This window comes from Tachysurus fulvidraco, chromosome 3 (assembly GCF_022655615.1).
Source record: "Tachysurus fulvidraco isolate hzauxx_2018 chromosome 3, HZAU_PFXX_2.0, whole genome shotgun sequence".
Classification (NCBI taxonomy): domain Eukaryota; kingdom Metazoa; phylum Chordata; class Actinopteri; order Siluriformes; family Bagridae; genus Tachysurus; species Tachysurus fulvidraco.
The window spans coordinates 22,168,172-22,191,903 of NC_062520.1; the positions used below are offsets into that span (position 1 = coordinate 22,168,172).

A 23,732-nucleotide genomic window follows, 5' to 3' on the forward strand; every position below is an offset into this window, starting at 1 on the left:
ACCTCGACTTTCATTCCTTGGAATAAATTAGTATGTATTCATATAATATAATGAGCACTTTGTAACACATAGCATCGATTAAAATCGTACGTATGTGCTGTGTAAATATTTCAAGCAACTCTGTAATTCATGCATTGTAAATGCCTTCACATTACTGACTACCTATCTTCCAAGTAAAGCGGCTGCTATTTCTAACCAATCAAATCCTCTCTTACTACGTCTATAGTGCCGGTCTAGCCAATCAACTCTACTGTTTTTGCAGCGCCATAGTGGCGGTAATGTTATGGAGTTTTCTTAACCCTGTTCTGTAGTAGCTAAATGAAGGAAAATGTCTGACCTGTTGGAAGTTTTAAAGTTATACGGTTAGCGATTATCAGCGTTGAGGAGTCAGAGGAAGACGCTATTATTTGCCTGAGAGCCTTAGAGACTGGTAGAAAATGGTGGTTCTCAAAATTCGAGACCAGGTGAGTAATGACTGAAATAGTTAGCCAGCTTAACTAGCTAGCTAATCTACTGAGCAGCGCGAGCTCTAACAAAGAATCGTAATTAGCAAGCTAAACTAAAACTAACCATTTCTGTAGGTTTGTCTTGTCGGTTGGTTATCGGTTCTGCGTATTGTGTAAAAGTTTCCGGCGTGGTATTACAGTGTGTGATGTGTTTGAGCTGTAAGCTATCTCCTGAGCTAATGTGGCTAGGCTAGCGTGCTCCATGGTTACTCGGGTCGCCAGCAGATAGCTGTGCTAGTTATCTAGCTAACCTGGCTATTTGTTTACAGGCCGCGATGGTAACCTAAAGTGTCACGGGGGTAAAAAAGTAATATCAAGCGATTAATTTAGTAATGGTGTTCAAGGCAGTTGTGTGTAGGACGTTATTTTATCAGTTTAGCTCAAGGTTTGTTCAGTATGACTCAGAGTTGTCAAAGTATCATTCGCATAACTGCTGTTTAGCTACTATTAACATGTCGCCCTAAAGCTCAGTCAGTGAAATGATCTATCATGTGGTCAAGCAGCAGTGATGTTTAGTGGCTCTATAATCCTGAGTTTTCAAAACGTTAGCTTTTATTATTATTTTAAACTTTTTTTCCCTTATTTTTCCACACACTGCCTGTAGTATCTGATCTGTTGCCATCTAATTGCTTACAGCTGAATATTAAACGTTTATAGTGCACTTGGGTAACATCTAAGTACATTCGTAGGTAAGCAGTTACTGACTGTAGCCTATCTGGTTTGGGTGTAATAGCTTACACATAGCTTTGTCATAGCTTGCTTTTTAATTTATGTTACTCTGTGTGTGGGGGTTGGGGTTAATTATTTATTTTTATTTTTTTGGACGTCTCAGTTGGATACCAAACAAATGAGACCAGCTGTTGTAAGGAACCTGATTTGGATCCGTACAACAGGAGCAGAGTGTTTTCATGCCAGCAGAGTGGCTATAATCAGTAATTGTGTTTCCATAAAGTGATATCGGTATTCTTGGTATTCTTATATTGAAGCTGTACCCGATAAATTGGCCAATGAGAATAGGTACTGCTTAATCTGACAACTTGGTGTATGTACATATGGGCAACCTTATAAGTTGCATTAAACTATGGTAGAGAGAACAATTTTACATCTTAAAGTCCAACACTGGAATAAACAAATATATTCCCAAAATATATGTTCACAAAAAAATGATTATCTTTTACTGGTAAAGCTTTACGTAGGTTTATATACCTACCTTCCACTTGATTAGGTCAGTGTCATAATGCAGCACATTACATAAACTCATGCAGATACAGTTCAAAAGGTTCAGCTAATGTTCATATCATTGATTGGGAATGATTTGGTGTCAAAAGCCTAGTTTGGCGATTTCAGGAACTCCTGGAATTTTAAAGTTCAACAGTTTAGAGTTTATATGGAGCAAGGAGAAATGTTTGGTGATGGGAAAAGTTAAAAATTTGAATGGACAAGTTGTTTTAGTTGACAGGAAGGCAACAGTAAGTTATATAGCCAGTGGTTATAACTATGATAAGCAGATCATCTCAGAATACAAAACATGGCAAACCTTGGGGTGGATGGAATATAGCAGCAGAAGTGTACATCAGGTTCTTGAACAGGAACGAACAATCTTGTGTCCACTGGAAAAAACAACCATGCCACAATCTCTGAGATCACATTTGTTCCCCAATCTGATTTTTGATGCAATCATTAGCTAAAGCTCTTAACCCATATTTGAATAATTTTGTACATTGTGCTGCTGCCACATGATATACAGTGGATGGTGAGTGTATATGTATTCGTCATTATTCATCTTTAGCCAACCCTTTTTTCTGCTCAGAACTTGGTGGTTCTTTCTTTGCTTTTTATATTAATATAGACGTCTAACTAGATGTCTAGGGTTTTCAAAGCATCAAAGCTTGGTGCTATAATATATTTGTGTGCATGTTTACATGCATGTGTGTTTACAGAGTACAATAACAGCCTCAAGAGCCACTGAAGTGCCTTCACCATGGTAATAGTCATAGTGGAGCTCTTCCAAGGAGACAGAAACGTGATCAGAGCATTTGAAAAGGCAGTGAATATCTCTTCTGCTTGTAGGAGGGTTATGGCTGTATGTGACAAAACAGTGTTTTGTTTCAGCATAATTCTGTCAGCCTGCACTAATGGAGATTTTTCAAACACATGCTGACTTCAGCTAGAGCTTTGGCTTCATCTTCAGATCAATCCTGACCAGAACTGGCACTGAAGGGTATAATGCACCAGTCATAAAAGGCCCTGGTGTGGCGTTAAGTGTAGCATTTCATTATTGTTTAACCATTCACTTATAATCCATATTCATGTTAACTTGACCTAAGCATGGTCATGTAATTTTTAAACCCATATGTTTATATTGTTAATATAAACAAACCATATGAAATTTGTGGACAGCTGATTATCACACCCATGTCTTCTGCAATCTGTAGACACAAACCCAACTGGAAAGGATGTCTCTGTATGCTGTAAAATGACATGTTCCCTCCACTGAAAGAGTCTGAGTCTTTACCTTGTTTCTGCATGTGCCTCTGTGCATCATGGAATCATGGTTTGTCGAGTTTGAAGAGGAAGAATTGAAGTGAACTGCACAGAGCTTTGACCTCAACCCCATTGACTACATTTGGATTTAGCTGAAACACCGACTGCCCTCCAGACCTCCTCAGCCAACATCAGTGACTGACTGCAATACCTGAGCTCTTTATACAAATCCCTGCAGCTATGCTTCATAATGTAGTGGAAAGTCTTCCCAGAAGAGTGGAGCTATTACAACAGGAAAGGAGATCTAAATCTGGAAGGTTGGGTTCAAAACACACACATGATTGTGATGGTCAGGTGTCCACAAAAATTGGTTATAAAAGTCTATACTGCTCAAAGCGTAAGTTGGGTAGTATGTACTTTTACATCTCTTTGGCGTGTTATATACTGTACCATATGAACTCTGGCAGTCTACCATGACACATTGAACTCCTTTATACTGTTTTAGAAGCATTCATAAATTATTTATATATAAAAGGCTATTTGAAAGGTCTATTATGTGACATTTCCATATAATGGGCATAAACAGGGAAGTTAAAATCCGTATATACAGTACATAATAAGGCCTCTCAACTAGTCTGTCAGTACGTGCAGTGTGTGAGAGACTGGACTAGCAATATGAATGTGACAAATCGTCCTGTTCCTCTTACTCCTACTACTCACATTTCCTGTAACCTCCAGAGATCTGCTGTACTGCATTGACACGTCTTTATTTAAAGCTGTGCACAATTAGTCGATAGCAGAATTATGGAAATAATGGAAATACTAAAAGGTAGTAAACGCCGCTCAGAGCAAGGAACCAGTAGGTTTAATCTTAGGCGGATGTGTATGTTGTCTGCCTTCAGAGATGAGCTTGATCAGGATCTTTTGTCATTAACTGGAGTTTGTAGTAAAGTGTTGTTGTTGGGGTTTTTTTGTTGTTTTTTTTTAGTAGCCAAGAGCCTGTGTGTGGAAATCCTGTCCAGCAACCCTCCTTTAAATAGGCCAGTTGTAGAAAGTGCGTTATGAGAAGAGGAAGTACTTGTTTGTATTCTCCTCGGGGTGAAAGAAAGCTTGGTATTTCCACTTCCCTGGGTGTCACAGTGTGCAGATGTTTCAGCTGCTGTGTTCTTCTCAGCCTTGTTTTTTATTTGCTTTTGTCAGAACACCCTCAATAAAATGATCTTGAACAATCACCACAATTTTGCAATTTACGTTTGGCTGACCTAGCCTTATGCATTCAGGCGATCATATCGTAGCTTAGTGGCTGAACCAAAATAAAGGGAGCTCTCGATCACTGAGAGTCCCAATTGTTAAAAACTGGAGCTTAAGCACAGAACTATCCATTCACATGTTCTGTTGTTGCACATGCTTGGTAGTGTCACTTCACTGGTACCATTGTACAGAGAAAAGGGGGGGGAAAGGCTCTTGCATCAGAGCTGTTATGTTTGCAATGGAACAGACAGGCTTGTTTATTGTTAAATATTAGCATCAGTTTGTTGTTCTGCTTTCTCTTTTCAGATGTCTCCCCTGGAGTTAAATATTAGCTCAAAGTAAAGCCACACTCAGAGGCTTGCGTAAAACACTATTATGAAAAATCGCAGAAAATGACTTAATATTATGAGACAGAATGGTAGTTATTGCAGTAAGTTAAGACGGTACAGCAAGGCACTACCCAAGCAGTGTCCTTCTATTCTAGATTAAAATTTCGTATTTTTCTTAATTTTTCTGTTTCTTGTGTGAAGCAGATCAAACAGCCATATTCTGCACCCTGCTCAGATAAGTAGGGCCTTTTGCTGACAATACCATTTAGACCTGTATGCCAGTGTGCTCATCCATGCGCTTTAGTGATTAGTGTGCTGCGTCAGAGCTGTGTTTGCAGAAGTTGGCTAACTGTACAGTATGCCTCCTTGATAAGAAAGGGGTTGTTGGCAGGAACCGACAATGTCCTTTCTGCCAGGACCACTTAGCCTAGCACCTCATAATTACCGTATTGTGATTTTGGTCTGTATCAGAGGAGCTTGCAGAAATGCAACATTATTGCTGTAGTTTCTCACAGATTTGAAATATACGACTAAGAAATATAACCGCTATGACGCTACAAGCGCACGTGCAGGGACAAGCAGAGAAAAAGCGATCAAAGACCTGTCATTTTCCAAGCGAGCTGGCAAACATGTTTGAAAGCAGGTTTTGAGACAAGATGTGGTTGTTATGGCAAAGTCTAAGAAAAGTTTAACTTTATGTAAATATGGAGTGACTTGGTGCAGCGACTACCAAAGGGAATGAAGGCTGTAGATTTGTGGCAAATAGCACACTCTGCTTCTTCTTCCTCTCCAATGGTATCATAAGTATATACACTGGTGAATGTTTTTATACTAACGTTCTCCCTTCATTTTCATTCGAGGTTTCATTTTAGCACCAAAGCAAAACTGATTTGTTTTCAAGCAGAATGCTAGTTGCAGCTATCACTGATAAGTTATTACTATGGCAATCAGTAGCAGTAACTCCTACTGGTGACTAAGGCTGGTAATGATATCGATAACGATGTGTATCGACACGTATCGATATCAATAAATTTGTTCGATAAAACGTTCGATATTTTTTATTCTTTGTCGGAAGGAAACAGAGGTTGCGAAGCAAGTTTGGTTGCATTAACAAAGGCACATTCCTCTTCAGTAACCGGCGACTGATAAGCAGAAAATGAGCCGCAGCAAGCGAGGAAATTGTAAATAAAAGAGGAAAAGTCAGCTACTTTTTCATATTTCTGCAGGTTTTATATTTCAAACAATGTTACTGTACTGTATCAGGTTTGTTTTTTATATTAGAGATGTATCTCAGTACAGATGTATCTTCCAGAACATTCTAGCACTAAACTTTCACTAAAGTCTCAGGTTTCTCTATGTTTATATTTTACACTGTACTATTTTATTACACTTTATTAAGCATTTCTTACATTTTCTTTCATTTTGCACCTTAAATGTTAAGAGATAATTAAGTGTTCATTGTGACTTTAGACTTATGTTTACATTTTAATTATTCGAGTGTTGACATTTTTGTCTTAATAACTGAGGGGATTATGATCAGAGTGAGGTTAAGTTTAAAATAAAAATATTTAAATGTAATATATTTTCCTCCTGGTCCTTATTTTAAATGGGTCCAAAAAAATATCAATAATTATCGACCGATATCATGATACAGTTTTCAGCCATATCGCCCAGCTACTGGCAGCTTGCAGTAATAAACTGGTGTGAACATAGCTCGAACAAATAAATACGACTCCAGTTGTAATGCATTAGGGTCTGTTGGCTATTATACTCTGCTCGCTTTTTGTTATCCTCACATACTCAGATGTTTTTACACTATTGGAGCTACACACTCGCATTTGGTATCTGTTCTAATCCTGATCAGGGTCATGGTGGATTTGGAGCCCACTCAGGGAACACTGAGCATGAGGCAGGCACATGCCCCAGATGAAATGCCAGGCCATCAAATTTATCTTGTGCATCCGTTTGGGAGGTGGGAATCCCACACAGACAAGGAGAATTATCTAAACTACATACGTATTAACCTGAAGATCAACTCCGGGAACTAGCTGCTGGAGCTAAGTGGTCTGGAAGACTGCGAGTGGTTTGAGCCCTGTCCGTGACCACATTTACCACCCTTGGGATGAATTGAAATGCTGACTGTTCACCAGATTGGATGTTATTATGCTGCATAGTAAATGCAAAGAAGGGACCAACTTTGTGTTAATGCCCTTGGGCACCTCTGGATATGAGAGTTTGGGGTCCACATAACTTTGGCCATAGATTATTTGAGTTAGTAATGTTCATGTAGCACATGGACCACAGAGCAGATGCAGAGCTGGATTTGCACTGGCGCAAGCAAGGAGAAATGATGTTTTTAGATCCCTTGTGAGCAGTGAACACCTGAACACTAATTCATCAAGATCAGGTTACAAACAATCTGAGACCGCTAACAGAACTTTCAGTTTCACCATAAATCATTAACAATAAGAAATTAATATGATTTTAAATTATTTTTTCTTGCAGTTGCATTTTGTTGCAAGAAAATACACTGTGTGATTATTTTAAACCGGGTTATTCCTGTTGGGTGACTGGGCAGCTGAAGGCCCTCATGTGGACAGCCTAAAGATACATGAGATTACGGTGGATGGAACATCATAACTATGAAGTAATGGCTTAGGACTGAAGCTGATAAACAGTTTTGTTACAATGGTTCAGGACTTCACTTGCCATGAACAGTTTTGCACTCAAGCCTCCATCAGTGAACTGTTGATAACTTTAACAAAATAGACTTCATGTTAAAACTCCTATCTTTCCACAATCATCACATTTATACATTTAAAGTGTATATCCTCGATTTATATATTTCTTTAAAGCTGCTTTGCAACATGATACCGTGATAAAAGAACTATACAAATAAAAATTGAGTTGATTTGCGTTCATTCTTCAAATTAAATGTAGACCAACAAAGCAAGGCAATTTTAGTAATTTATTTCCGTACATTCTAGAGTATTTTAAGCCACTTTATTCCTTCAGACTATCCTCTCTGTTGGTCAGATGTGACATCCATAATGCCACATTATATAAGAGGTGAACGTCATAGTGTAGACCTGCAGCAATCTGCTAATGAAGCACCGCTCCATTCAATTCTTCTGTTGTTTTTTTTGGGGTTTTTTTTGTTTTTTTGTCATTTATCTGGAATTTTGGATCTTTATATCATACTTTGATTAGGATGAATGAGCCCTGAAGCAGCTTGATATTAGAATAGTGCAGATAAGTTCCTTTACCTTGGCCTGCATGGTTGCTTCTCCTTGGCCCTATACTTAAGGTCCAGGTTAATTAATGATTCATTTGTACTTCTGCAATATTTCTTCCAAGAGCACAACGTGACTCATGAGAAACCAAGTGAAATAGAACAGAGAAATCTAATAGACTTTTTGAGTTCACAAGTGAGTTCATATCTCTAGTCATATCGTGATTCATTAGTATTATTTTTTGACAGGAAAAGCAAGGGAGTGTACCTGTTAAGGACAAAATACTTCTTTTCCCATAATCATGCGTCAAAATCCAATGACTTTCCCAGCAGCTGTAAACGTTTTTTTAATTTTTTTATTCCACTCCATATAAATAGTGTGGGAAAATCATTTAGCAGTATTATTTCATCTGCTCTTAATCACTATAAGTTTAAAAACACTGAGTCGTGTTAAAGAGCAGTATGATATTATTCTTGGTTTGTTTGTTTGTTGTTGTTTTTGTTTTGTTTTGTTTTTTAAGTTGTTTTTAAGGGGACTTTAGTTTCATGGATCTTTGGTCAGGGCATTGTCCCATAAATAATGCTTCTTCCACAAATGCTTTATGGATGTACAGTACTATGCAAAGTAATAATACTTTCAAAATACAGAAGTGTTAATAATAGTTTACTTTTCTCAACTAACAAAATGGAAAGTAATTGAACAGAAGAAAACACCAGTATTTTCTGTAACTAACCTTTGCCTGCAAAAGAGCTTAAATTCTTCTAGCTACACTTGCACACAGTTTTTGAAGGAACTCGGCAGGTCGGTTGTTCTGTGGATGCAGGATGCCTCTCATCCTCTCTTTGCAGGACCAAACCATCACTGCCAGGATTATTTGTTGTTGTTCTCTACACTGAAGATAGTTCTTAATGACATTAGCTGTATGTTTGGGGTCAATTTCCTGCTGCAGAATAAATTTGGGGCCAATCAGATGCCTTTCTGATGATATTGCATGAGTTTCTCGTCTTTAGGACGCCAATAACTCTGACCATATCTTGAACTCCATTTGTAGCAATGCAGACCCAAACTTATAAGGAACCTTTACCATGTTTCCCTGTTAACCACAAACACTGCATTGTACTGAACTCCAGCCCTTAGGCAACCAACCTGCCTCCTGCTACAGCCAAATATTTCATCTTTTGTCTCATCAGTCCAGAGCAGCTGCTGCCATTTTTCTGCACCCCAGTTACTATGTTTTCATACATAGTTGAGTTACTTGGTCTTGTTTCTTTGTCAGAGGTTTGGCTTTTTGGCTGCAGTGCTTCTGTCTAAACTTCTCTGCATACCTGGGTCCCACTAGTTTCCACTAGCTCTTTGCTGATGGTACTGCTCGACATCATCTTATGTCAAAGGGAAGTGAGCATGATGTGTCTTCCTTGGCTGACCACAGTGTCTACTGTCCAACATTGCCTGTGTATTTGTGCTTGTTCAAAAGAGCTTGAACAGCACATCATGAAACCTCAGTCTGCTTTGAACTCTTTGCCCGGTAGAGACCTTGCTGATGTAGTAAAACTACCTTGTGTCTGGTTGATCAGTGGTCAGTCTTGCCATGGTGTATGACCTGTGACATGAACATTGTGTTCCTCGCCCAGGTTTAAGCCTCTCACAAAATGGTTTCTGTTTTGGTTAATGACTGTATTTCAACCTACATATGAAAATGATGCTCATTAGGACCTCCTTGGTAGATTATTGGTTAATCATACACTTGATTGTGACTCTACAAAATACCTGAATTTCTAAGTGTACAAAGTTTTGCAAGTGTAAGAATTGATGTTGGTTCAAAGCTAATGTGTATTCAAACCAAATATTCATATGAATTAGATTTTTCATCAGTTTGCACACTTTATATTTTATTAACTAGTAACTTTTTCTCTCGCCTTTCAGCCTCCCCTGCTAAAAGCTATTTTCAACATTGACCCAGATGAAGTTAGGTCCCTTATATTCAAAAAAGAGGACGTAAATGTGCAGGTAAGGTTTTAGATTTCTTTTTTTTTTTTGCTCAAATTATGCACTGAAATTAAAATCTGGATAAAACTATATAAGTAAAACATAATGACGTTGTTTTTAATTAATAAAAAAACTCTTTAGTTCTGAGACTTTTTAAAAAAAAAATTAACAGGACATTTCTTCAAATAATCTTGAAGTCTTAATGATTTTAAAATTTATTCTTATTTGTTTTTGTTTTTATTAGGTAGGTACTCTTTTTTTCTATTTTTTATTTATTTGTTTTATTATTTTTTATTTATTTTATTATTTTGGCTGAAAATTCAGGCCATCCCTTCTTTGCCTTCTCTTGCTTTAAAAAGTACAAACAGAGTGTCGTCCTGTATTTGTCTAGGATAACGAGAAAAGGACTCCACTTCATGCTGCTGCCTACCTAGGAGATGCTGAAATCATAGAGCTCCTGATTTTATCAGGTAAATGCAAGCTACATTATCTCTAATGATGGACACCACAGAATGGATCCATGTATTATGTTTGTATATTTGTTTTTTGGGTAATATTGCATTACTGATTACAAGATTGCTTAGAGTGTGTTTTTCTGAATAGTGGTCTTGTCTTTCCATAGGAGCGAGAGTAAATGCCAAAGACAATAAGTGGCTGACTCCTTTGCACCGAGCCGTAGCCTCATGCAGTGAGGTAGTGCTTTCTGTAATTCATCGTATTTAGTGCACACTGTACCTTGTGCCCATAAGACAAGCTGTTTTGTTTCTCCATCTCTGCAGGAAGCGGTGCAGGTGCTGTTGAAGCACTCTGCTGATGTGAACGCACGGGATAAGAATTGGCAAACGCCACTGCATGTAGCCGCGGCTAACAAAGCAGTGTGCTGTGCTGAGGCGCTGGTGCCTCTGCTGAGCAATGTGAACGTGTCAGACCGCGCAGGCCGCACCGCTCTGCACCATGCTGCCTTCAGCGGTCATCTTGAGGTCAGCATACACTCACCCCTATTTATTTTCCATTTTAAACCCTTGAGGCCTTCAGTAATATAATTAAAGTGTAGATAATAGCATGCGGCATTATTTTCAGATGGTAAGATTACTGCTGTCCAGAGGCGCGAACATTAATGCGTTTGATAAAAAGGACCGGCGCGCAATCCATTGGGCTGCATACATGGGTAAGATTGTGTCTTCTTTGCAACCTCTTAACCTGATATTGTACATATTTATATTTTCTTGGTGTATAGAATCTGTTAGATATAAGGTCCATTACAACGCTTTCCCTGTCCAACCTTCTTTCTCAGGTCATCTGGAAGTGGTGAAGCTTTTAGTGTCTCATGGCGCCGAGGTGACGTGCAAAGATAAAAAGGCCTATACACCTCTGCATGCAGCAGCCTCTAGTGGGATGATTAGCGTGGTCAAATACCTGTTAGGCCTAGGAGTGGATGTAAGTCTCATGATAAAGTGTATAACATTGAAAAAAGACCACAGCAAATATGAACAGCTGTAGAGTAACATTAACAACAACAATGTTGAGAAAAGCCCTGGTTTATTATTAGATTGGATTTCATGTGTCTTTTCTTATCGGTTGTTAATGCTATTTCTTTTCGGCTGTAGAATTTACACGGTAGTGTAGAATCAAAATATCAGAAGAGTTTTGACATTTTTCATCTGGATCATTAAAGCAACCTACAGTTTATTGTAAAAATCATTTTGAATAGCTGACTAATTTCTGATCGTACAAGAAAGTGAAATAAAAAAAAATGATGATTGAAAAACGATATGACCATTTACACATAACAGTATTATATTATAGCCTGGGTATTTACAGTTATTGGATATTTCAATATATTACAGAATTTTCCAATTACAGTAAGGTTATCATTTTTGCTTCAAAGGTTCTAACTGACTGTGCACTCTGTAGATCAATGAGCCGAACGCATATGGAAACACACCACTGCACGTGGCCTGCTATAATGGGCAGGATGTGGTGGTGAACGAGCTGATAGAATGCGGAGCCAATGTCAACCAGGTAAACGAGAAGGGTTTCGCACCTCTGCACTTCACAGCCGCCTCACGGCACGGCGCATTCTGTCTCAAGCTCCTCATAGGGAACGGAGCAGACGTCAACATCAAGGTCAGAGGCTTGCGCTTGCATCAGAACTGCATTTTTCTGATATCCTGCATGCCAAAGCCCGTCTTACTGCACTCTATAATTTTCTGATAAAGGTCTGATCTCAAGAAATCAGTATGAGAAAATTTGAGTTCTATCTAACACTTTTATTAAAAATTGCTTCACCTATTAGAGCAAAGATGGGAAAACTCCCTTGCACATGACTGCCATCCATGGGAGGTTCTCCCAATCACAAGCAATCATTCAAAATGGTGGGTAAAGCGTGCTCCTTATTTATCTTAACATTTATCTAATGACTCGGTCCTTTTTTGAATGTTTTTGAACAGCCTGATCGTGTGTTTTTATATATTGTGAATAATGGTTATAGTCAGAAATATAATATTAATAAATAGGGAATAATTATTGTTTTTTATATATATATATATTATGTATATATATGTAATCACACACACACTTAAGGTGTACAGTGTAAAGATGGGGGGTGTGACAATGGATTTTGCTCTTTCGAAATGGTATTTTAAGTAAGAGTAAAATATTACCATCTCCATTCAAAACCTTGTCTCTGGGTTCCATATGCAGGCGCTGAGATAGACTGTGAAGATAAAAATGGCAACACACCGCTACACATTGCAGCAAGATATGGACATGAACTTCTCATCAACACTCTCATTACCAATGGAGCTGACACCTCAAAGTGAGTGGTCTCTCTCTCCTCTTTATAACAGCTCCCTCTTTGAGGGCCAATTATATTAGGTCCTGTTTGAACTGGGACATAAGCATGTATAAGTGTACTTGTAATTCTCACTGGTACTGTATAACCCCATGAACATTACAAACATGTAAAGGTCGGGTGAATTTGAACACGCATTCACTGAGCACTTTATTAGGAACACCTCTACATCCATGCAACTGTCTAATCAGGAAACAGTGAAAAATGGGATCTATGTGATTTTGACTGTGGAAGGATTTTCATGTACAAGTCTCTAGAGTTTAAAATAACAAAAATCTGAGGCGTTCATGTGATAAAAGGCTTTCTGACACTGGACTAGACTACCGTGTTTTCCGCACCATAAGGCGCACCGGATTATAAGGCGCAGTCTCAATTACGGGGTATATTTCTGTACTTAACCCATACATAAGGCACACCGTCTTATAAGGCGCATGCTAAAACTTACGGTCTACAAAAAGAAAGGTAACAAGCAAAACAGTGAGTTTAGTTGAACTTTATTCTACTATTTAACAATACACACACATTATTTTTTTAATCAATCTTCTCCCACAAATCCATAAAAGTCCTCATCTTCTGTGTCTGAATTGAACAGCTGTGCAATTTCGCCATCAAACATGCCAGGTTCCCTCTCATCATTGTCGGAGTCAGTCTCGTTGCCAGGTGGCTGTTCAGCAATGATTCCGGCTTTCGCGAAAGCTCGGACAACAGTTAAAGCAGATACCTTAGCCCAGGCATCCATAATCCATTCACATATGGTGGCATAACTCCAGTAAAGGTGTGTTCACCGTCTGTGACCCATCGCTCCCACGCCGCTCGCAACTTCACTTTGAACGCCCTGTTTACACATATGTCCAGCGGTTGTGCCTCGTAAGCATGTCTCTTCACTGGTGCCATTTTCGGGGGTCCTTAGACGAACAAATGTTGTTTTGCAAGATACCGGTAGTATACCTACCAGAGGCGTGGTGGAGGTAAGCATACGTACTGTAAGTATTACGTAATGTTCTCTAATTGGTTTATCGCTGCCAGCGTACATAGTGTACGCATTACGTTCTTGTGTCAGTGGGAAATGGTCCGACAGTCAATCAAGCGGAGCGTTTACCAAAGTTGCATAACAACATTTTTACAGATTTTGGAACTCAGTGCACACACAAGGCGCACCGGATTATTAGGCGCACGGCCAATTTTTTGAGAAAATTTAAGGCTCTTAGGTGCGCCTTATAGTGCGGACAATACGGTAAGCTCTAGAGACTGTTGTGAATGAAAATCCTGGGAGATCAGCAGAAATCCTCAATCCAGTGGGTCTAGCACTGTAACAGGCTTTTTTTTATGTCAGTTCACCAAAGTGTATTCCAATGTGTGGCAGTGAATGCAACATGGCAGTATATTATAAATCTGTTGTAACCACTGATTTTCTTCTTTGTTATTTCTTGTCTTTTGTAGGCGAGGCGTCCATGGCATGTTTCCTCTGCATTTAGCCGCACTCAGTGGCTTCTCAGACTGCTGTCGTAAACTGCTTTCATCTGGTAAATTCTCTCTTTAACGCTTTAGTCCACATGATTTTAGTTTTGGAAGAAAGAATTTGGATCCTTTTCTTTCATGAGCTATTAAAAAGAGTGGTGGATACAAAGAGTTTCATTAACTGTGGTTCAATGAGCACCAATAGATTTCATTTAGAAGTAGTTCCACTTTTTAGTTGCTCATTTCTTTGACTACGTGAAGATGGAAGATGACTATGTGAAGAACTTGTGATGTAGTGAAGCCTTTTGCAGGCTACTTATGTTGAGATCATGACATCGGGGTATATCATCAAGTGTCCAGGCTTCACCCCAGTGTATGTTGCAAATGTGCTTTGTTGACTTCTCCAGTGCACTGACTCTCTCTCTCTCTCACTCTTTGTCTCTCTCTCTCTCTCTCTCTCTCTCTCATTCTCTCTCATTCTCTCTCTCTCCCTCTCTCTCTCTCTCCCTCAGGCTTTGACATAGACACTCCTGATGATTTTGGAAGGACCTGTTTACATGCTGCAGCAGCTGGAGGGTCAGGGTTTTCACTTTGTCTATTTTTTTTTTTTGTGTGTGAAATAAATGAACCATTTTTCTAATTCAAACATTTATTTGCCTCTACAGGAATCTGGACTGTCTGAATCTTCTTCTCAATACAGGGGCAGATTTTAACAAGAAAGACAGTTTCAGGAGGTAAGTTTTATACTTATTCCGCAGATGCAACCCAAATATTAAGAGGATCTAAAAAGCTGTATTCTGTTGCATTGTGTTTAGGAGGTGTTATTTAGATCACACTGCCTGTCCTCTCTTTTAAAAGCTTCTAAAAGCCCTTTGTCTTGCATCTGAGACACTGTACTGCACCAAAGATATAGTCATAAAATAATCATACAATGAACACTTTCTTATGTGGTTATAGATTGCATCATTGTCTTTAAACATGCCTTGTTCTTCTTAGGACGCCATTGCACTATGCAGCTGCAAACTGTAACTATCAGTGCCTATTTGCTATGGTGGGTTCAGGAGCCAGCGTCAATGACCTGGACAAAAGGGGCTGCACTCCCCTGCACTACGCTGCTGCTTCTGACTCTGATGGAAAGTGAGTCATAGGATAAACTGGATTTATTATATAGATGGAGAACAGCACTTTACTTTCACTGTCTGTGTTCGCTACTTGTATATATTATGAGTTTGTTCATTGCAGGTGCCTGGAGTATTTGCTGAGAAACGACGCTAATCCAGGGATCCGAGACCATCAGGGTTATAATGCAGTGCACTACGCTTCTGCATATGGACACCGCTTGTGTCTCGAGCTGGTAACAACAGCTCTTTGATTTCTAAATGATCTTTGGTTGTCTAAATTCACCGTTCTCTAATAATTGTTCTCATTTTCTTTCCATTTTCTCAGATTGCAAGTGAAACCCCTTTAGATGTGGTGAGTAATAGTATTGCCAGTTTAAAAAAATAATAATAATAATTTCCAGTTCTTAACTCATGTTAAGCTTTTGCTGTATCACATTGTGTTCTAGCTAATGGAGACCTCAGGGACCGACATCCTCAATGATTCTGATGTTCGAGCTCCGGTTAGCCCACTTCATCTCTCTGTAAGTACATGTGAGAATGTAGACGCGTCACACAGATAAAGACGGAAACAAACAGTTGCAAAGAGAACCTTATTTTTTTTTAAATTGTTAAATTACTTTAATCAGCAGACTTGCCAGCCTTCACACATTTTGCATAGGAACTCTGCTGTTTAAGAAGTTATCATAAAAAAAGCCATAAGATCACAAATTGACACATGAAGTTGGTATAACTTTCTCTAATAATATTGTTCACATTTAGATAACTGCTTGTATATTCATCTTGGCTTGTTTTTCCCTTTTGAAACGTGCTCTGATGCTCACACCTCACTTTCAAATGCAGAATGTTTGGAGTTTTCATTTACATTAATGTCTATTCTAATCTATTAATGTATGTTCAGCTTGGCCAGTGTTAGACCAATTTATAGTATTAGTCATTTAATGATATTTATTAGAGGCATTTCAATTACAGCCACCAATGATTTTGTGCCCAAAATTGCCAGAAACTTCCACTTTATGGATGAAAAAAGGCAGAATTAGTGCAAGTGTGTTCAAGTTTCTGTGAACAAGGACTTTCTGTGTTTTATATGTTCATTTGAAGTCGGTGTGTTTTGTTTTTGGTTTCACTGACGAATAAATAATTTAATAAATTAAATTATTGTAAATTTTATACTCCACCCATCCTTTTCCCAGGACTTCTCATTTTTCCCTCTTTTGGTTTTAGCAGGTCGGAATCAGTTGCTAAAGCATAATATAAACACTACGGCTGTGGAAAGAGTATACAGGATCTAAAGCAAGAATGTGCAACATAGCAAGCGTGTGTAATTGCACAGCTCCTTCTCTAAGCTCTCATTTGTAATACCACTTTTGCTGTATAGGTGAACGTAAAAAACTGCTGTTTAGATATTGGTCGAATCATGTAGGTGGATGCGTACAAAATGTTTCTGCAGTTATATAAAATGTGAATATATGCAGAAGTTTGAAGAGTAGGATCATGTGCTTGTGAGTATTTTGTTAAAGTGCCGTTTCTCTTCAGGCATATCATGGGCATCACCAGGCCCTCGAGGTGCTCGTACAGTCGCTGCTGGATCTGGATGTGAGGACAGATCAGGGCCACACACCGCTGGACCTGGCTGCATTTAAAGGCCATGTGGAGTGTGTGGATGTTCTTATTAACCAAGGAGCTTCCATCCTTGTCAAGGATTACACACACAAACGCACCCCCATCCATGCAGCAGGTATCCAACAATTAGATTTATTAGTATCAAATTAGTACCCCCCCCCCCCCCCCCAATTTACTGCACTAGAACTGGAGTGCATTTGAAGGACAATATTTTTGTGTACAACACTGTAACGTTACATATTTAAGTTAATCAAGTTGCTACTAGTGATTTAATTCTAAGAAAATAGTAGAGGAGAAAATGGCTGAAAGGTGAAGAGGGAGAAGGAATGAATATTTAATAATGATAGTGAGTTAATAAGATGCTACAGATGAGATCGTGTATGCGTGCATCTACGCGTGTATCTACGTACATGCCATAGCGGCACTACGTATGTATGTATGTATGTAGTGCCTCTATGGCATGTAGAGATACGTTAACATACACTGTGCCTGACATGTTTAAACACACAACGTCAGTCAGATTCAGCATCGCTGATACGATCAGTGTGAAGGCTTATAATAGACCAGGTTTGTATCTTCAAAAGAACGTGTCCTACCTAATAACAGTGTCAGCCCCACTTTCTCTAAGTTAGGAGCTCTCTGAGATCTTTATTTAAATCTTTGATACGGACCCTGGAATCTAACCCTTGTGTTCTCTTTGCAGCCACAAACGGCCACCCTGACTGTCTACGTTTGTTGATTGGAAATGCTGACATACAGAGTGCAGTTGACATTCAAGATGGTATCGGGCAGTAAGTTGTGCTGTTTTACATTTCGTTATAAATTCACTCTACTAGTATTTTCCCAGTCTTTTATTTGGAGAGGAACAGGAGTACAAAAGCTTTTCAAACAGCATATTTACTCTCTGCACGAGCAGGTCGTCTTTTGAATAACAATTAGACACGGTTTATTATACTATAGTGCACAATACATGTTTTTGATCCTTGCAGGTAAGCATAAAAGCATAGCATTAAAAGACTACAGTGGTAGCCTAGCGTTTGATGCTCCTATCAAAACAGGCCTATCCGAGAGCCTCACCAGTGCTGCTACAGTGACTGTAGAGAATGTACCAATAGAATGCTATGTTATTATTTCGTTGAAAGCACTTTACAATCTCTGTATAAACTGGAAAGAATCGAAGCTAATCTCTCAGATCTGAGAAGCTTCTTTTTTTTTCTTTCTGTGAATAATCCTCTGCCAAACTCTGTTTCCCAGGACACCTCTGATGCTGGCTGTGTTGAGCGGTCATACAGAGTGTGTGTATTCTTTGCTCAATAAAGGAGCGAATGTAGAAGCCAAAGACAAGTGGGGCCGCACCGCTTTACACAGAGGGGTAAATCGTCTATTTCTTTCTAGACACGTTTCCTTTTTTTTTAAAGTAGCTTTTTTTTTTGTTTCATTTTAATCTTTTGCAGTTTAGTGGGGGTTTCAGTTAAATATCAATCTGAACCCAAAAGTAGAAAAATTAGCTCTGTTCACATGATGTGAGTAAGTTTGAGGGACTGTGAAATTCATATATCACTCAATTCATACTTGCTCTCATCTATAGATTTGCATGATTTTTATTTGATTATTTAGTTGTTTATTTTTCTGTTCCATTTTGCACCGTTAATATTTGTTTACATATCTCTTTGTATCAGATATCATAAAGTCTCCCTTCCTAGTATGTGTCTGACCTGTTCGTTCAATCTGTATTGTTCAGCGTGTAATTCTAGGTCGTATTCTTAGAGTTAGGATAGCTTTTAGTCTTGCATTTATGCAAGTGTGTTGATGTGACTTCCAGGCAGTGACGGGACATGAGGAGTGTGTGGAAGCCTTGCTGCAGCACAACGCAGGTTTCATGATGCGGGACTGTAGAGGGCGCTCTCCTGTACATTTGGCCGCCGCCTGTGGTCACGTGGGTGTTTTGGGGGGTTTGCTACATGCAGCTCAATCTTTGGATTCTATCCCTGTCATCACAGACCACCAGGGATACACACCTCTGCATTGGGCATGTTACAATGGTGACTTTACAAATACACTCCACTCACACACACACAGATGACAAGGCTATATTTTATCAGTGCAAACGGGTCTGTCATCTGGACTACATGTCAGTTCTTTTGCTCTTTCTAGGTCATGACACGTGTGTTGAAGTGCTGCTAGAACAAGAGCTGTTCCACAAGGCTGAGGGCAACTCCTTCAGCCCACTTCACTGTGCTGTGTAAGTCTGACCCTTTGTGCTGTGCATTAGGCAAACAGATAAATAAATAAGTGCTTATTAATACAAGCTTAAAGTTTGTTCGATTTGTAGGATAAACGACAATGAGGGAGCAGCTGAAATGTTGATTGACACTTTGGGTCCAGTCATTGTCAACACTGCTGACTCTAAAAACAGGTAAGACATCAGATAGTTCCTGCTTATTTGTTCATTTGTGAGTTCTCAAAGTTTTACTTATAGCTTGCAACCTTTTCCTAAACCTAAACAGAATCCGTATTAACTCAGCAATGAGGACATGTACGGTTTGTATCTAATGCATGCAGAGAGAATAGGTTTGTTTTGATTCCTGCAGGTCTCCGCTTCATGCCGCCGCATTCACCGATCATGTGGAGTGTCTGCAACTTCTTCTAGCCCACAACGCCCAGGTTAATTGTGTCGACTCCGCTGGCAAGTCCCCGCTTATGATGGCTGCTGAAAATGGACAGACAAATGCCGTTGGTAAGACCTCTCCAAATCCAAGCCTGTCCATGTGGCCAGTGTTTCCTCAGTCATGAATTTCACTGGCTGGAATGAATTGTTTGACAGGATGAATCCAGTAAATGCTGACAGTCCTCACTGCAATTAGACCCTCTGGAGGTGTTGCAATTAAATCTGATCAAAGATTACTTTGTACTTTGTTTTTGTTTTTTTTGTTCTTTTTTAATCTGCATTAGAATGAAGCCTGAAGAGTGCTGTCTTAATGTAGAACATGGTTATGATTATGATATTTTAGTCTCTCTCTCTCACTCTCACTCACACACTCTCTCTCTCTTTCTCTCTCACACACACACACACTCACTCTTTCTTTCTCTCATTCTCTCTCTCACACTCTCTGTCTCTCTGTGTGTGTGTGTCTCTCTCTGTCTCTCTCTCTCTGTGTCAGAGTTGTTGGTAAGCAGTGCAAAAGCAGACCTGACCTTGCAGGATGCCAATAAAAACACTGCACTACACCTGGCCTGCAGCAAGGTCAGTCACAGTCACCCTGCTGCATACACATGTAGTGTGTGGGGTTTAGAATTCTCAGTATCCAAGAATTGTTTTTATTGTTTTTAATATTTTTGATGGATAGAAATGTAGACGTTTAAAAGAATATGCATATACTTTGCCAGTTTACATTTGGGCACACACATTGTATATATGCTTTATTTTCTACCATTTTAGAATAATATTGTAGCATTAACAGAGATCATTCAATAACACAATCATTGAGTGTTCATACATTTTAATATGTTAAATTATGAACATTATTCCTGATTATGCTTAGCACATTATTGTTATTAACCAGCTTCATAATGGAACTACCAGGAAGCTTTTCTTAAAGTTTCCAAATCAGCCAAGCACCAAACTGCTGCTATTATTTTCTAAAGCAGACCTATGTTAGAAAACCTTTGTTAGAAAGGTTAGAAAATCTTTGTTAAAGACACTACATACTAAAAATGTATAAGCATAGGGGCTTTGAACTAATTATTAAAGTACAATACTTATAGATATCTTTATATATTATAATCTTATAATATCTTTAAGATTATTCAGTACATATATTCAATCTTTGTCCAACTATTGTTGACTATAAATGAAGGCTTAAATTCAGTCAGCCTTAATTGTTGTGATTGTCTTCTGTAGGGACATGAGACCAGTGCCTTGTTGATTTTAGAGAAGATCACAGACAGAAATCTCATCAACTCCACTAACGCAGCTTTACAAACGTATGTATGACTCCTGGTGTGGTAGCACATGTACAGTAGCTATATAATGAGCTGACTATATAAGGTAACAGCTGACCAAGTCATTTTATGTGTAGGCCGCTACATGTGGCTGCCAGAAACGGACTGATTGTTGTGGTACAGGAGCTGCTGGCCAAGAGTGCAAGCGTGCTAGCTGTTGATGAAAATGGTAACTCGTGCTTGAAATAGAATTATCACAAACTTTCATCATCCTAGCTTTTTGGATTTCCTGAAATGTGTATTGTGTATTAATACATATACAAATGTCTTTGTATTGCCCCATCACAGGTTACACACCTGCCCTGGCCTGTGCCCCCAACAAAGATGTGGCAGACTGCCTGGCTCTCATCCTGGCCACCATGATGCCTGTGTCTCCCAGCAGTGGGTCCGTGCCCAGCCTTCCGTTTAGTACCATCAACCACTACACTAGCCCAGCCAAGAGTGCCACATTCGACAGCTTGCCCATGCTGCGCAGTGGACACAGCACCTACTGCAGCTTCAACAGCATCAGCCATCACGGCTTCTACAAAGACGAAGAGCTCAATGATTCTGACTCTGAGACCTACTGAAAGAGAGGGAGAGATAAGGAGAAGAGATTCATACTGTCACCTGGAGGCAGCTTTGTCCTAGCAGCTGGCCACTGTGCAGAGCCTTAAGTCCAGACACCCCCTCCCCCCCAAAGACACACACACACACACACACACACACACACACACACACACACACACACACACACACATACATACATATGTAAAGGCCCAGAAGACACGACTTACTGCCCCTGCCCCTTTCTCCATCTGCCTCAATCTTAACCAGCACCTTTCAGCAGATACCTCAGAGTATTTTCTGCTTCTCTCCTCCGATGGCTTGTCTCTGATTTGCTCTGGACACCTGATTCGCCGAGCTGCCTCCCTACATGGCAATAAAGTGTAACAAATCATCAGCCTGGGGACCAAAGTTTTGTAGGTGTAGTTTGAAACTGATTTCTTTTCTCTCACGGGATTAAGCTCTTTTTCAACTGGTTTTTGAAAATAAGGGCAGGTTTTTAATTGTCCCGATTAAAGAAGACGACGTGGCTGATTGTGAAGCTTTCAAAGTGATCCCTCATGCACACTTAATGTTGCTACTTTGCATAGGGGGAAAGAGATGATTTATTTTTTAAAAACAGGTTTTTACTACATGTCTATGTCCTCTATCCCTCTGAGTGGGAAAAAAATTATAGCATTTTCTTCTATTTTCAAATCATCGAGGGCAAGTGGAGAAAAATAAATATAAGCTTTGTAATGCTAAAGGAGATGGGCATGAAGTTCAAGCTAACCATTGCTGTCTTTTCTTTAAAAATAAATTATTCTTTTTACGTGTATTTATTTTTAGTTTCCACGTTTCATCATCTTGTGCCTTCACATGTTGCTGTGTGGATGCAGGAAAGTAGGGGCAGTTTGGAGAACAAAACTATGATGCACAAATAAAACACTATGTTTGTATTTAAAAGAAAAAAAGCACTGAAACTGGACTGAAGCAAACAGCTCCCAGCATGCTTTGCTCTTGAAGAAGAACACTGTGTAATCCAATGTTAGGACAGCATCTGGTCTCTTTGTATGATGAAATGTGAATATTAATATGTTCTATATTTTCCTGGCTCTAATCAGTTTTTGGCTTTCTTTGATTAGATAATGAGAACACTTGATCCTTGGTATGTTAAAGTTGTTTGTCTTTTCTCACATTGATTTTGGAATGATTTAAAACTGGATATTCATCTTAGTTTAAGTTTGTTGGCTAAATGAAAGTGGAGCAGCGTTGTGCTTTTTGTTTTGGGTTTTTTTCTATGCTTTTTTGCAGGATTGGAAAGAAATTCTCTACCAAAGCAACTGCTCTCTACCATTCAGCACAAGATGTTCATGTATATTTTTTGGTTGGCTAAATAAAGAAATGTGATTTTACATTTGTTCTTTGCTTTGAGATATGATGTTTTTTCATAATTTAGTAAGGAAACTTGTTCTTAATATTAACTAGCCTTATAATTTATTAGGAATTTAACATTATCAGCACCCGACAGTTAATAACAGTAGGCGAGGACTCCCGTTAGAGAAAAGTAGGTAGATCTCTGGATAAAGCACTGGGCAACTGATGAATAGTTGGAATCCCAACATCACCACAACCACACTGGTGGGGCATTAAGCAAGGCCATTACACTCAACTGCTCAGTTAGAAATGTCAGACAACTTTAGGAAAATATGAAATGTAATTCAACTGTTTCTTTTCTGGGGATTTGGGGGTTTTCACTTTGATTGGGAACAAATTGTGTTTTGGTGACATTTAATCCTGCACCCAAAGTCTCCATAGTTTAAACTCCATACGGATGCATAACTACAGTCAGGCAAGGCAGGCCTGACTTGTGGCTCTAGGTTTTCACAGAGCCCCCAGAAGGCCGAAAGTTCAGAAGTCCATAAAAATGTTGAATGTAGAATGCCTACAAAATAATATATTGTAACAATGCATATATTGAATTTTTGCACCTCTCAGAATTATGAAACCTTACAAGTCTGGGTACAAGTACCTTACAAGAAAAGAAAAAAGAAGACAGGAAGTAGAACTGTGGGAAATCTGGTAGTTTGTTCAATTACACATGACAACTGTATGCATGTAAGACATTTTAGAATGTAACACTAACTCAACATCAGTGTGAAGCAAGCAGCTAACAGAGTTAATTAGCTAGTTATTCTGGTAGAACTGATCATTTTCTCAAATAGACTTTATCTGCTTTTATAAATCCACTTGTCCCTGTTTATTAATTAAATTTCTAGCAACTGTTCATTAACTATAGTCAGTCGTTGTATATGCAGCGTAACACTCTATCCAGTATATATTAGCCTAGTGGTTAAGGTGTT

The 23,732-nt window shown here is 39.0% G+C and overlaps 1 protein-coding gene across 1 annotated transcript; it reads left to right on the plus strand.

The window, feature by feature from the left end:
* Positions 1–247: 247 nt before the first annotated feature.
* Positions 248–22,784, plus strand: ankrd28b (ankyrin repeat domain 28b). The gene is made up of 28 exons (XM_027150028.2): positions 248–464; positions 9,727–9,810; positions 10,181–10,259; positions 10,412–10,482; positions 10,569–10,769; positions 10,870–10,957; positions 11,084–11,226; positions 11,704–11,916; positions 12,086–12,164; positions 12,493–12,607; positions 14,084–14,166; positions 14,614–14,677; positions 14,767–14,835; positions 15,098–15,238; positions 15,344–15,455; positions 15,548–15,574; positions 15,669–15,743; positions 16,756–16,957; positions 17,546–17,633; positions 18,097–18,214; positions 18,665–18,884; positions 18,997–19,084; positions 19,175–19,258; positions 19,434–19,579; positions 20,004–20,086; positions 20,744–20,826; positions 20,922–21,013; positions 21,133–22,784. Exons 1-28 carry the CDS (start codon positions 438–440, stop codon positions 21,411–21,413), a joined length of 3,156 nt encoding a protein of 1,051 aa, XP_027005829.1. The 5' UTR covers positions 248–437; the 3' UTR covers positions 21,414–22,784.
* Positions 22,785–23,732: the final 948 nt, after the last annotated feature.